This window comes from Amphiura filiformis, chromosome 5 (assembly GCF_039555335.1).
Source record: "Amphiura filiformis chromosome 5, Afil_fr2py, whole genome shotgun sequence".
NCBI lineage: Eukaryota > Metazoa > Echinodermata > Ophiuroidea > Amphilepidida > Amphiuridae > Amphiura > Amphiura filiformis.
This window is the reverse complement of record NC_092632.1, coordinates 40,896,660-40,911,760: the sequence shown is the minus strand read 5'-3', so window position 1 is coordinate 40,911,760 and position 15,101 is coordinate 40,896,660. Positions and strand designations below refer to the sequence as shown.

Sequence of the window (15,101 nt, the reverse complement as noted above, 5' to 3'; positions counted from 1 at the left end):
AAAGGAAGAACACACATGGTTACCACTTTTTATGTTGACCTGGGGTACCGGGCTGTGTTCATTCAATTGAAATTTCTACTCTAGTGTTAAAGAAAGACCTATGAAATCAGTACGTAAAAAAAGGCAGCTATAATTGTAAGTAGGATAAGTTAATAGGTATAAGAATGGTCCAAAGATGTTACGGTATAAAAGGATTTGCAAATTAATCTGTTCAAGATAGGTTCACATAGACCTTTTCGGAAAATCTTGAAAGCCTCTGCAGCTGTACCACAGACAAGATATCATTGATGTGCTCATCCTCACTGCACAATATTGCGAAATTTAAGTTGGTTAGAGAAGATGTGGGCATAGATAATACATCATTAACCCTAACACCTGAAATTACCACAAAATACCATGAGGATAACCACTGTGCATGCATGGATCCCATGTGATGCGATGATGCAATCACCCAAAGTGCTATATGCTCAGGGAATCACTGGCTGGGCCAGTGAAACCCCTGTGGCTACTGGTCGAGTGGTCGACGATCGTGTGCTTGGCATGCAAGGGGTCTAAGTTTAAAATCCCCGAAGTACCAAGTGATTTGTTTGTTTATCTACTCTCCTTTTTCGTTTCTTTTTTAACTTCCGATAGCAAAAAGCAGTGTTCGGTGTGAGGGTTAAGGGTCCAATCACAAAAGGCTTATGAGATTATCTGAAAGGTGAATTATAGAGACCAGGTGCAGTTAACACACAAATAACATAATATAATGGCCAGTTGAAATCCACACACCCCTGTGGAAGACGTGACCTTAATCTCCCATCCAGAGGGTGTGGATTTCAAATGGGGTCCCTGATTCCAGTAACCGCATTTGAAATTCACACTTCCTGTGTGAAAGATTAAGGTCATCTTTTCCACAGGGAGTGTATAGATTTCAACCGAAACAGCCCAATTTGGATGCATGGAGACTTGTGTTTTTGTGCAGTGATGATATTCTTGATGCCTATTGTTTAATTAATTAATTAATTATGGCCTTGTTGATTACAATCATGTTTTTCACTATGTCTTTGTAATTCAATCATAATCTTGGACAATTTTGATTACCTATATTATATTTAAAAATTGGTACGGTTAAATTACTTTGTATGCATAGTAAAAGATGTTACAAAAGTGCTATTTTTTGACAATCAAATTTTCAATGTGACCAGTAAGGTATATTCTCTATTCTATGTGTTAAATATGCTTAAATTTGTGATATTGTACAATTCTTCTATCATTGGTACTTGAATATTAACTTTATATTATTGTATTATGTAAATGGGTCATATCTGGAATATGATCAATGAGCTATACCATTTAAAATCCACACTACCCCTGTGGAAGATTTTGGAAATATGTACCACAGGGGGAGTACGAATTTCAAATGGAATTAACACATTAACCAGCTCTTTTTGAAACTCATCCTCTCTCTGTGGAAGATTCAGGTTGAATCTTCCTCAGAGGGTTTATGAAATTTGAAGCTGCCCAATGTGTTTATTCCGTTTGAAATTAATACTCCCCTATGGAAGATATTTCCAAAATCTTCCACGGGGTAGTGTGGATTTTAAATGGAATAGCCCTTGGGAACAAACTATAAGTTTGATGATGATCTATTTTCCTAGAGGGGAGGGGTCAAAAAGTTGTTCAAATATTGTTCAATCTGTTTAGAGGATTTTTCAACATGTCACACTTGCATTTCAGAAAGGGGAGGGGTCATTGTACTTTTATAGGCCATATCAAACTTTTGGTTTGTCCCCTTACTGAGGTACTATTTGAGGTTTATTGGTAACATGCAGCTGTGATGCTAATCTTTCTTGATTTTTAAGACTACAAACTGTCACTCAAAAACAAGTTTTATTTCACGTTCATATGTGCTGGTAATAAAGAAAGGCTAGCTATTGTTTTGAAACTGAATTACAAAGCATGATTGGTGCTTCTCATAAGTCATTTAATTGTTACATCTGCAGCACTGTACAACTGTTACTATTAAGGTTACAACTCATTATTTCTATAATTGTTGTTAGGTAGATAGTAAATAGTAAGAAACTGGATTTGATGAAATTGTCAGGGGTATCATATCAATTCAAGTTTGAGTCAACAGCAAGGTTTGCACATATTATGTGCACAATTGATTCCAACGAGTAGGATTTAATTGATACCAAATTTGACAAATTGGTGATTTTTATAATCAAAACTCCTATGAAAATGACTGTACCTAGTTTTAACAGTTAAAGTTCATTTGTTGGATGATATTTTTACATTTATCATTTAGGCTTTATGCCCATTCATACTATCAGTTGCAGCAGGTGCTAGAAAAATTGGTTGTGATCAAAAACCACTGGCATTTGTGAAAACGTTACCAGCATTTCAGTCAACCATTTTTCACTCTGGTGTGGCAGTGACGTCAGTGCGCATTTCATTGGGTGCATCATCAAATCGCTGGCGTTCAGTCAGAGTGCTGGTGTGCACTGCACATGCTTAAAGACTCCGCATAGATGGGCGAGCGAAACAGCTGCTTCAACACATTGACGTCACTGCCACATCGGGGTGAAAAGTGGTATAGTGACTGTATTTGTATCACTAGAAAAGTTTCCTTGAAGTCATCTAGGTGGCAATTATATGGCTAATGACTACTGATCAATATAGCTTAGTCACTTTTCCGATCACACAACAGATATAGATGGGGAAAATCTTTTAAAATGTGACTGCTTAGTATGCTACGGACATTATTTGGACAGTTGGTGAAAAGAAATTCAGTTATTTTTTTGAAAAATTACTCATTCTTATACCAAAATTGGTCTAGAAAAGAGAGCCATTGTTATACCATGAGCCTCATCTTTGAGCCCCGTATGGTCATTTGTGCTGTGTACAAACTCAGTAATGAAAAGAAATCAAAATCACTGAACTAAACACCACCACGTTCTTGTTATGTATAGTTTTCAACTCACACCCCACTGCCAACTCTTAACCGATGGCGCTTCAGTGTAAAAAAGCATTTCTGTTTATATAAGATTTTATTTTTTCATTCAGTGCAATTTGTCATTGTAAATTTTGTTAAACTCTCTATCTATTAGGAGGTCTTGCTCCTAGTAGCACTAAGTTTTCTATGTTGTATATTTTTGTTTTTTGAATTAATTTGTGTTGTACGTTTAATCGGTGGTCATAGATTGCAGTATGCATAATGATTTCCACCATTTGTAAATATTTGAAATATTACTACTATCAATCATGGTGCAAATGAAATTTATAAATTTTTGATTCCCTCTTTGTGGTCAACATATATTGTGATTATCAAGGTTACTGATGATGAAATAAACTATTATGCTCATTGGATGAGAAGAATGTATTATATTACGCTTTGATTTTATGTGTGGCATCTGTTATCCAGTATTTACGCACATGTGACCTAAATGAAAGTACATGATGCTAAGGATTGTTATTATCAATTTTGATTTATGATTAGGCCAAAAAAAATAGTCCGTTTGCCCTTTCAGTCCAACATTTATTTGAGTTGGTAAGTCAATTTTTTTTTTCGTGGTATATACAGCTTGCCATGGACCATTTGGTCAATGAGAAACACTTACAGTTATTAATTCTATCTAATTTGCAGGCACAGGCTGTTGTGTAAGACTTTCAGCAAACAGCTAGTTCTTGGTCTTGGTCAGTAACACAGAGGCAGGATCTACACAAACTGTACAACTAAAAGTTCTTGCAGTTCAAGAAATATAGCATAATATAATTTTAACTATACAGTATAACTCCATTAAAATGTTTAAGAATCTACATTTCCAATTTGAAAAAAAAGCGACTGCTTTTCTATTTTTTTGGTCGGTCGGAAAAGGGCAAACAAACCTCTTTTTTTTGCCTAATGAAGTGCTGAAGCATCATAATTAGTCAAAATTATGATGTACTATGAACTTCTTTAGAATACCCTACCAATGTAGGTTTTCAATGAGGGTCTTTTTAAGAACAGTACATGCACATGCACAGTAAACAGAATAAATGGTTGGGTATTCTAAAGGATAACAGCACTTTGTTACTTATTTTATCAGACCCATTACTATTTTTGTTGAGTGGAAGGATTCACTTTTGAGTAAGTGTTTGTGTGTGAAATTTTTCTCTTGATAAAAAGTGAAAACTCGTGAATTTTTTGTATACTGGGGAAAAAACAAACACTTCATACCCAAAATGTTTTGATTGGAAGTCAATTTCTGCATAAAATGATTCAATGCTTGAAATTAAGTCAAAGGCAGGGCATGTGTAGTGTGTGATGTGGTACAAAGTGACTGCACCCTACAGATATACTGCCTATGATCGCGGATGTATCACATGCGAACACTACTGTCGGGAGGAAGCCAAATGGATAGACATGCACTATGAATGTGTTTTCGACAATAAACAGGCCTGAAGAGGTGTTGGGTCTGAAACAGCACATGGCTCAGTACATACCTGTTACAAGTCGAAACCTTGGATAAGTAAAATATACAACAAGTACATTGTACCATCTACAGAACTGTGTGTGTGCAATATATGAATTACTGGACAGATTCCTCCCCCCCCCCCATGCACATTAGGTAACAAAAACACAACACTATTCTATGGGCAGGCTGACAGACTTGCCATGCCAAGTAGAGTCAGTGGGGGTTTTGTCAGGAAGAGGCTAAAAACCTTTAAATATCACTGAAAGCTTGACAAATTTCATAGCTCTAGTTCAATTAAAACTGCACTTACTGTTTAAGAAAGAAATCTTAAAATATTTAGCAAACATATTTTGAAAATGTTTTTAATTTCTTTCAAAAACTTTAAGTCAAAAATCAATTCACGTCGGTCAACAAATGGCCCTTAGAATGTTTTTTTTTGTTTGTTTTTGCCTAACCATTTTTATAACAAATCTGTTTGTAAAATGTCAAGAAGAGGGCTATTAAGGTTAAGTGTCGCCTTAGTTATTGGCCTTGACTTTCTTTGGAATATTAACCCACTGAGCACTACCTGCCGATCTAAACATTGCCTCTGATTGGTCAATTACATGCAACATGATATCTTCACTTTAATCACCAATCAGAATGGAGCTTTGCAAATAATTCACCTAAATTTTTTTGTATGGTGAAAAAAAAATATTATTCTAACAATGGTGCTGATTGGTCTAATTGATAATGAACACTTATTTTTGGCCAATCACCAGGTAGTTCTCATGGGGTTAATGTGATTTAAAGCTTGCCTTTATCTTTGCCAATTCATGTTCTTCACATATCATGAACATTTTGAATCAACTTTTTGTGTCTGTCCAGTGTAAAGATGGTACTGCATTAAAATCATTGGAATAAATAAAATGCCGTCTTTGAAATTACAAATTTTATTGACTGTCTTTGTGTCATTTATTGCATTTTGTATGTGTGGATGTAGCAGGTTTTGATCGTGTGTTACAGTCTGCTCTATTCATGATACACTTCAATCTCTCTTTAGCTTCACACGTCATTGCATTCTGTCAGAATGGTTCATTATGTAAAAAAAAAAAAGATACTGTTTTTAACATTGTTAAAAGTGGCATCTGAGGCCATAGAGTTAACTCTCAAACAATACAGTAGGTCAGGTCTATATTCATGTGTTTGTTTTAAAGGAAAACCTGACTGCTATGGACTCGGGTGCAACTTTTAAAACTTTTTACACAATTAACCATTGTGACTGAACGCAATGACTTGTGACATTATAAATGGGTCCACATGTGTAAAACAAATAAGGCTACACGTAACTGTTTACATTTTTACATTTTGTAAAAATTTTTGATTAAAAAATTATTAGTGGAACTTAGTTGTGGACCCAAAAGAATTAACACATGAAATGACAATCCCCACTTCTTGCCATTGTTTGCTTCAGTCTGAGGTGCTGGTTTGGGTAAGGACTCATAAGTAAAATAAACAAGCTATTAAACAAAAATTTGTATTCTACAATTTATTGAAATCTACTTAAAAAATTTATTACTATACAGAAAGTTACTCTTCATAATAAAAAATATAAAATAATTATCAGGCTTGCATCAAAGTTAGATATATTTCTTACCTCCATAGATCTTGCATTTTATAATTATATTATGGCACTGCTGCTTTACTTGATACTACACTAAGCCAAAAAAGAAACTTATAATTTTTTACAAGGTCATATCTTAAAATCCTGTCTATCAAAATTAACCAAAATTACACACAGGATTGCCTCAATACTCTACTCTAAACACATGTCACTAACTATGCAGTTGTGCAACTGACACAACAGCAAAATGCACTGACATGCAACACCTTCCTGGACCACATTCACAGCGCAACAGATTTCTTTGGCTGAGATCCAATTATTACGCCTGTGAATGTGATCCCGAAGCTGTTCCGTGTCAGTGCATTTTACTGTTGTGTCAGTTGGACAACTGCTTGGTTACTGACATGTGTTTAGAGTAGAGTATTGAAGTAATCCTGTGTGTAATTTGTGTCATGTACAGGCGAATAATTGGAACCCAGCCAAAGAAATATGTTGCGCTGTGAATGTGGTCCAGGAAGGTGTTGCATGTCAGTGCATTTTGCTGTTGTGTCAGTTGGACAACTGTTTGGTTACTGACCAGTGTTTAGAGTAGAGTATTGAAGTAATCCTGTGTGCAATTTTGTTCATTTTTATGGAGAGGATTTTAAGATATGACCTTGTGAAAAATTATAAGTTTCTTTTTTGGCTTAGTGTATAACAGGATATTTTTGTGGTTTAATTTTTGCACTTTTCAATGTTGAACAACTAACGCTGTTATTTTAAACACCACAAAATATTTTTAACCTACATGCTTGAAGGCTGTTTCAAAGAACGAATAAACAATATAGCAAAACTTTTTAAAATTGTTAAAAAATTAACCCTGCGAAAATACCCTGTTATATGGTATAAGTTCACTTCCTTCATAATTTCATGTATTATTTTACTGAGAGTATCACGTGGAGCAAACTGAGTGATCTCAAATTTTATGAATGTTAACCATTATCTAGATAGATTAAAAGTACATCACTGCAGTTCAAAATTTTCACACAATCTTGTGCTACTTAGAGATAAAAATACCCGAAATAAAATAAATATGTTACAAATGAAATGTTTGCCTCCCCCCACCCTCATAGATGCTAATCATTACTGACTCTTTAAATTCCAAATTTTAAAAGTCAGTAAAAGACCATTATCTATAAAGTGTCAGGCTGTACAATACATGTATACCAAAATAGCTTGCCTAAAATTATTGATGTTTTTGATCAAATTAAAAGCCGCATGTTAAAAAAATACACTGTTTAAGCTATTCACATTATACACAGTTTAAGCCATTCACTCGTTTTAAGCTATTCACTCATTTTGTAGTTCTATTCACATTGTTTAAGAAATTATATTTAAAGCCGTAATGTACAATTTTCTTCCAATTTAAAATTTATTATTATATACTCGAAAGTGCTGAAATAATGCTAGTAATAATTATCGGGAAGGTTTCTGTCCATTTTGAGCTTAAATAACAAGGTAAATTGAAAAAAAAACCTGCTGGTTATTTTGGCCATTTAACACACAGTTCTATAGGAGGACATAATGTCATAATGCTTTGAACTTGTCGAACTTTGCTCTGTTGACCGACAAACACAATAAATTTGGCTGATTCCATTTAGGTGCAAGTTGGGACATGTGTAAACATTACAAATATGCCAACAAATCAGGTTTGAGCACATTTCATATTATAAGATCGTACATTATGGCTTTAAAATGCTCCCAAAAAGATGAACACAGTATTGCGTACCACTTTCCTTTAAACAAGTCGGTGATGTCAAAGTGTTGGTGTCTCTAATCTTGCATTCATACTGACATTACAACTTGGCAAGTGCACTAATATACAGCGTCATGCTTTATCAATGCCAAAGGCATTTAGGGCATAGATGTCAAATCACTGACCTGTAGCAGGTAAACAACGTGCTATACGTCATTAGGTTTTACTGCCTGAACAGAATTGATCATGTCTCACCTCCTTTTTCAACCAAATCGACGGTAATAACTCTTGTAGTGAGGGATCAACATTTAACCACAAATTGCCTCGGGGAAAAACTCACTTCCTGGGAACTAAATACCACACAAGGTCATTTTTATGTAACTCATTGACCCATTTGTGTCATATACTGCCTCTAGCTATAATGACAGCCTGGTGATCTGGTCAACTCATTGACAGATGAGTAGTGAAACATAATGTGCTATTAAACACCAACATTTGGTAGGGCGTCTTTCTTAGGTGGAAGAGCACCATGGGGGCTGTATGCAGGTGGGGGTCCTGGAGCAGGAGGGTTGTACATTGGAGCTGCTGGAACTGCTCCAGACTGACCATAGCCTAGTTGACCATACCCGGGGGCTGCAGGCATTGACTGCATTGGTATCATGCCAGGCTGACCATACCCTGGTTGCATTGCCGGTTGGCCATACCCTGGTTGCATAGCAGGTTGACCATACCCCGGTTGCATTGCCGGTTGGCCATATCCCGGTTGCATTGCCGGTTGGCCATATCCCGGTTGCATGCTAGGTTGACCATAGCCTGGCTGCATAACAGGTTGAACACCACCAGGTTGTTGTTGTTGCTGGTTGTTCACCCCTCGCTCGACCCGCTCATCATCACGGTCAGGGGTGGGGCTTGGGCTTACACGTTTTTTATCTCCCATCTTACAGCATATGCAGCATAATAGGATGATGATAATTAGTAAGATGAGAAGGAGAGATCCACCAATGATGATCCACAGTAAATAACCTGAAACAATAAACAACATGAAGAAACACAATTGAAAACAATTCTGTATTGTTTCTACGTCACAAGCCGACAATCACAACTAATAGCAGCAATTGCCTATGAGAACTTACTTCTGAAGTGATGGGTGCCTACCAGCTCCAGGGAGGGGGTTCTTGGTACAAATGACCATACAGGGACATGCTGCAAACATGGGTAGCATTTTCAGCCTTTTGGTATGATATTAATGACCCATTTTACTAGGTCAATTTTGCTATATGGATGGATCCTTTTATTAAGGTTTCTCAATTTTTTCGGAAAATAGCCCAATTTTGCCTTGCTCTTGCCAAAATTTTGAAATTTGCTTGAAAGAAAGTGGTAAACATTGAATTTTGGTATATCAATGGGTCTAAATTTCTTGTAAAATTGGTATATTTATGGGTCCACTTTCAAATTCTCAGCAGCACACCCCAACCCAAACTTGAGTACCCCCCCCCACCCCATTCCAGTGCCTACCAGCAACTCAAAGTATGACCTTTTGGTAGTAAATGTTGTAAAAAACAGGTCGTCATTTGGTAGAAATTATCCGAAAAAATGAATCAAATTTCACTGTGTCTTTTTTTAATTTTCCTAAATTTTCAATAAAAATTGTGCTGAAATAAGAGAATTTGACAGTTTTAGATCTGTTTTGTAGTATTTTGATAATAGTATCACATCCCAGAAGTCCCTGGAAAAGTATGATTATGTGTAGTCTATGCTAAAAAAGCCCTCTCCCAAGCAATTGCCTTCTAAAGAATTTATGTTTATAGAACTTGTGTATCCCATCAAGTTGTGAAAACCCCTAGTCAAACAGGCAGGCCTGTTATATACCCTACTATCTCTATAGTTTGCATGTACTTACCATCAAATGTAAAGATTCCACCTTTCTTTGCTTCAACTCCTAAAAAACAGAAAACAATATAAAAATGAATATTATAGTCTTACTTTGCAAGTTGCTTTATGATATTTTCTCCTTTAATTCTACACAATGCTCTCAGAATTACTTTATCTGGACAAATGTGTGTGAAAAGGAAAAATGCACAGTGCAAGTTTCATCAATTTTTTGTGACATTTTATAGGCCCCTGCAAATGATCTCTGCCAAAAGTAGAAATAAGAATTGCTTAAAAGTGAAGATAATGCAACAAAATAGTCATGTGGGGTTTTTTCAGGGGCAGGGGAAAAAAACAAAAACAAAAATGAACAAATTAGCAAACTACCGTAAAAATTCATTCTTGTCTGAGCAACTTGTTTATAGGCACATATGCTTCTATATAATCTTGTACGGTATATGCATGTTATATACAAGTTATACTAATTCAGCAAAAAATTTTACCTTCTGTAGAAGACATAGCTGGCATCTCAGTGGTAGTCACAGGAATAGGTATACCAAGGACTGTAAACACAGTCAGATGAGTAGTGCCGCAGACAATATTGCCATCTCCAGAATCAGTGGTAGTAAGACCACTTGTAGACCATTCTTCATTGGTTGTGTCCCAGTAGACACAGGAGTATTCCACATTGGTCAGCCCAACAGTCAGAGGGAATTCAAGCTCCACAGCAGTAGCCAGGTCAGTGATGTTAAGTTGTTCATCTGTATTATATTGAAATACAAACAATTTGCTCAAAAATTTTATAGAAAATCCCAGACAAAATTCTTTCAAGACAGATGGTTACCAATTACCATGGTTACTCATGAAAAATAACAAGGTATACATATTGAATTTAAAGTTGACTCAGAGCTCTTTTGGGTAACTTCATCAAGATTTGCTTTTCAATATGAATAAGTATATTAAACTATCAGCTACATCAGTACATGTGTAGCCCTGACCAGTTTATCAATAAAAAATCCCTTTAAAAGGGAGTGGTCGCTAACATGTCAAATTCTTTTGAAAGATATTATTAACGATATACAATATTCTTATTTGATTAATAATTTCTTTATGCATTTTCAAATGAGTTGTATTTCATCATGTCTTTCTTTCTCTCTCTCTCTCTCTCTCTCGTTTTTTTTATAGTGTCCTCTACATTCAGATTAGTCATCCATTGGACTGTTCCATCCATTTAAAATCCTCATTACCCCTGTGGAAGATTTAGCTAGAGTCTCCCACAGATGGAGTATAAGTTTTGATTAGAATAGACAATTGGGTAACTTCTATTTGAAATACTTACTCCAGTTGTGGAAGATATAGGTAATCTATATAAATAAAAGGAAGTCGCTAAATCTTGTGCACGAATAGACTCAGAGATGATTTCACTTTCAGCTCTGATTTATTCGTACATTGATCGGGTACATATTGCCATTAAACCATCTGAGGTTCATTTTTGCAAAAATTAATGGTAACTAAGAGAATAACATAAAAAACTGTCGTGTTGCTATGCAAAATCGCATGCAGTGGCATTGTGGGTAATAAGGACAGTGTGAACCGCGTAATAATATTTCCATTAAAAAACCATACGCAGAGCAACATTGCCCTGTTTTCTGCCAACTGCGAGGTGGCCAAGAAATGATTCAGGCTATCTAGATGCACAACATCGCGCGTGCTTTAAGAATGATCTTACGAGCTTTTAAGCCCCTACGAGAGCTACGCACCCCATTTTCCGCCACTGCACCGAAGTTGGCAGCCAAGAGATTAAGGCTACGTCGCGTGAATTTTATTATTTATTCTATGCCTATGAATCGTCGTTTAGTTTTACAGCCACATTCATAGGGGAGATTGAGGAATATCTGGGGACGCATTGCACTTTATTTGGTTGAAAGCGGTCAAGACCAAGAATTGGCCTCAAAATCAGTGAAAATATGGTTAAAACCGGGGTTTTTCCGGGATTTTTGTTGTCAAAACTCAGTGGTAGCGCCAGTACCGTAACTAACTGGCAGCAGGGGTTGGCATACTGAGCAATGTGACGCGCACGTACGGGGTGCATAATGCACATACCAACTTTCCGTGCCAGAGAAATAGAAAAGAAAAGAAAGGAAGACAAAACTGAAAAGGTAGGCCTATGGATGGGTCGGATTGTGGATTATATGCATGGTACTGGATTCGGTTAAGAGATTACCCGCCAAGATGATAAAAATCGTGAGGATACGAGAGGAAAGAAGGAAGCTAAAAATGAAAGAATAAATAAATAAATAAATAAATAAATAAATAAATAAATAAATAAATAAATAAATAAATAAATAAATAAATAAATAAATAAATAAATAAATAAATAAATAAATAAATAAATAAATAAATAAATAAATAAATAAATAAATAAATAAATAAATAAATAAATAAATAAATAAATAAATAAATAAATAAATAAATAAATAAATAAATAAATAAATAAATAAATAAATAAATAAATAACGAAAAAAAAACTAAAATAATGAGAACAGAATTAAATAGATAAAATTGAAACGGAAATCACAAGCTAAGCAGGAAATATGAAAAATGGGAACAAAATGTAGAAAAAAAGCCAAAACTAAAAGGAGAAATGTAAGAAATGGTAGATTTATAAAATAATGCATGGGAGCAGGGCTCAATAAATGAATAACATGGAAGCGAAATCACGAGCTAAGCAGCATGGGAACAAAATAGACCTATGCAAAAGAAACTGAAGAGAAAGAAAGGAGCTAAATGAATAGAAAAAAAAAGAAGAAGACAAAAAAGGTAGGCCTAAAGGTAGGCCTATTATACAGGTTATGAGTACAGTAACTAAATGAAATGGGAGCAAACTAAAGAGGGAAAGAAAGAAACTAATCAGGAAAATTAAGGGAAAAAAGAAGTTAAAATTAGAAACTAATCACGAAAAATAAGAAAAATAAATAACAACTGAAGGAAACGGGAAATCACAAGCTAAGCAGCTGATAAAAATGAAGCTATAAAGGAAAACGTATAAGAAAGGATAGATTTAGAAAATAATGGGAATGGGGTTAGGCCTAGATAGATAAATAACATGGAATAGCATTTTGTTTTAATGGAAACAAACTAGGCCCGTGCAGAATAAACTGAAAAGAAAATGGAAATGCAAGAAGGGACCGGTTTAGAAAAATAAAATTTACCTTTCAATGATTCTACCTTTTCAGTAATTCCTCCTGTTTTAGTGATCGCTCCCATTTACTCATCTAGCGGGGACCCGCGCGAAGCGCGGGTATCCCGCTAGTATCATAATACAAGGGAAGTATGGGCTTCAAAATGATTAACCCTGGCCAATTACAGTTGAAAAACATACTCCCCATGTGGAAAATATTTCCAAAATCTTCCACATAGGTAGTGTGGATTTTAAATGGAATAGCCTATTTTGTGTTCAAATTCCAGGGGTCATATTCCACCTACCAGAATCAGGGTCAGCCAACGAGATGTCAATGATATCAGCTGCTCTGTTGTTTTTATCATCAGTAGTCTTGGAGTATGTATCCACATCTGTGTTATAATGAGAAATCTTGAGTGTGACTCCAGAACATGCATCTCCTGAACTACATGACCAAGCTGCTCCAAACCTAGTGATTGAAAATGATAATGTTAAATGAGTATTTTGTAATTCTAGCATCTTCTTTCACGGTAGACTATGTTACGGATATCCCAGAATAAAGCGTATTCCCAAAATTCCAATTGATTTCAATTTTGTTTGTTTCCTAATAAAGCAAATACTTTAAAACCAAGATGGAGATGTAACTGTGCGCTTTGTTTTATTTTTGTATCAAGATTTGTTGTAAAATATCTAGTTCAGTTGTTTTTCTTATGGCCAATTGAGTTGCAAAGTAGGCTATGTGTGATAAATAGAACTCTTTGGAAAGCCCAAGAACAATTTTAAACTCTTACACTCCATGAGAAAAATATTAATCTTGGGTATTTTTTTGTATGAAAATGTACTTTTTTCTGGATTTTTCAAATAAAAAATGGTATGCATTAAAATTGCTCCCCAAATGAATGCACACTGACACAGCAAACATTTTGTCAGTCGCAACAAATAGTGGTCTAGAGTGATGTTTCAAAAATTTCTGTTTCACATAGTGACATATAAGTTTAGAGAAAGCTATATCCTATAATACTTATTTGTTTTTAACTATTAAAGATACAGTTTAATAGTTTGAACCTTAAATTTCAAATTAAAATGGAATCTGGCCACTGAGAGATAACAGTGGTGGACTTTTGACTCCGTTCTTAGTAACATATCCTTCAAACATGTTTTTCTCTGAAACTTATTTTGTCCTTCACATACGCCACTATGTGTTGAGACCAACTATTTGTCCAGGAAAACCTGGTTTACTTACATTCCACTAAGTTCAGAACCAAAGTTAATTCCGATGACATCACCACTTGTCTTTGAATTGATGTCATTATCAAGAAGAGTTTTCTGAATTCCAAGAGTCACATCATTATCAACAACTTCTGATACTCCACCGCCAAGAACCAATTCTGATGTTAAACTGCCTAGGAGTTTTTCTTGAACAGATCTGAAAAGAAAAGAATTTGCAGACAAGAATATAAGAGGCAGAGCAACTTTACACAATGTGCTGTTCCATTTAAAATCCACACCACCCCGGCCCTGTGGAAGATTTTTGAAATATCTTCCTAAGGGAAGTATGTTTTTCAAATTGTAATTGGTCAGGGTTAATCATTTTGAAACTCATACTCCCTTTGTATTGTAGCTTTACCTATATTGTCTACAACTGGAGTGAGTATTTCAAATATAAGTTACCCACCTTGAAACTCATACTCCCTCTAAAGACTTTATCTAAATCTTCCACAGGGGTAGTGTGGACTTCAAATGGAATAGCCCAAAACTCACCTTCAATATGGCTTGACTGGGGGACTTTGGGCTAAGAGTCATACCAATGGCAGATCTAGGTCCCCTCCCGCCCCCCTTCTAAAAAAAAGGACAAATAATTATTTTCTGTCATATCACGTATGTTTACGCTCTGAAACTTGAGTGCCTCCCCTCCCTCCCCTGGACCCCTGGAATAAGCATGAGTAATTGACCTTTTTGTTAAATCCCATAAGCCTTCGCGAGTAGACCTGAGATGGTCATTTGGTCATGCTGATGCGCACATCATTAATGCGCACTTCATGGCTTTGAAATGCGCAGTAGCGATGTTCACTAAATGATGTGCGCATCGGCATGACGTCAAATGATGTCGTCTCATATCTACTCGCAAAAGCTTATGGGATTTACCGAAAAGGTCAATCCAGATCAAAATGATTGACCTATTTATTGTTACTGTTCAAGCTTGTTCAGTTCGGTTCAGTTCAGTTCATTGGGCAGGTAGGCAACATATTGTGTACACAAATCCTTTGTATCACC

The 15,101-nt window shown here is 35.5% G+C and overlaps 1 protein-coding gene across 1 annotated transcript in view; it reads right to left on the bottom strand.

The window, feature by feature from the left end:
* Positions 1 to 8,243: 8,243 nt before the first annotated feature.
* LOC140152198 (uncharacterized) overlaps positions 8,244 to 15,101 on the bottom strand; it is a 41,468-nt gene continuing 34,610 nt past the window's right edge. Inside the window, exons 24-28 of the mRNA XM_072174496.1 lie at positions 14,071 to 14,253; positions 13,133 to 13,296; positions 10,150 to 10,407; positions 9,678 to 9,716; positions 8,244 to 8,800 (exon numbers count right to left, since the gene is read on the bottom strand). Coding sequence (XP_072030597.1) covers positions 8,259 to 8,800; positions 9,678 to 9,716; positions 10,150 to 10,407; positions 13,133 to 13,296; positions 14,071 to 14,253 — 1,186 coding nt within the window. The 3' untranslated portion in view covers positions 8,244 to 8,258. The remainder of the gene's footprint in view (positions 8,801 to 9,677; positions 9,717 to 10,149; positions 10,408 to 13,132; positions 13,297 to 14,070; positions 14,254 to 15,101) is intronic.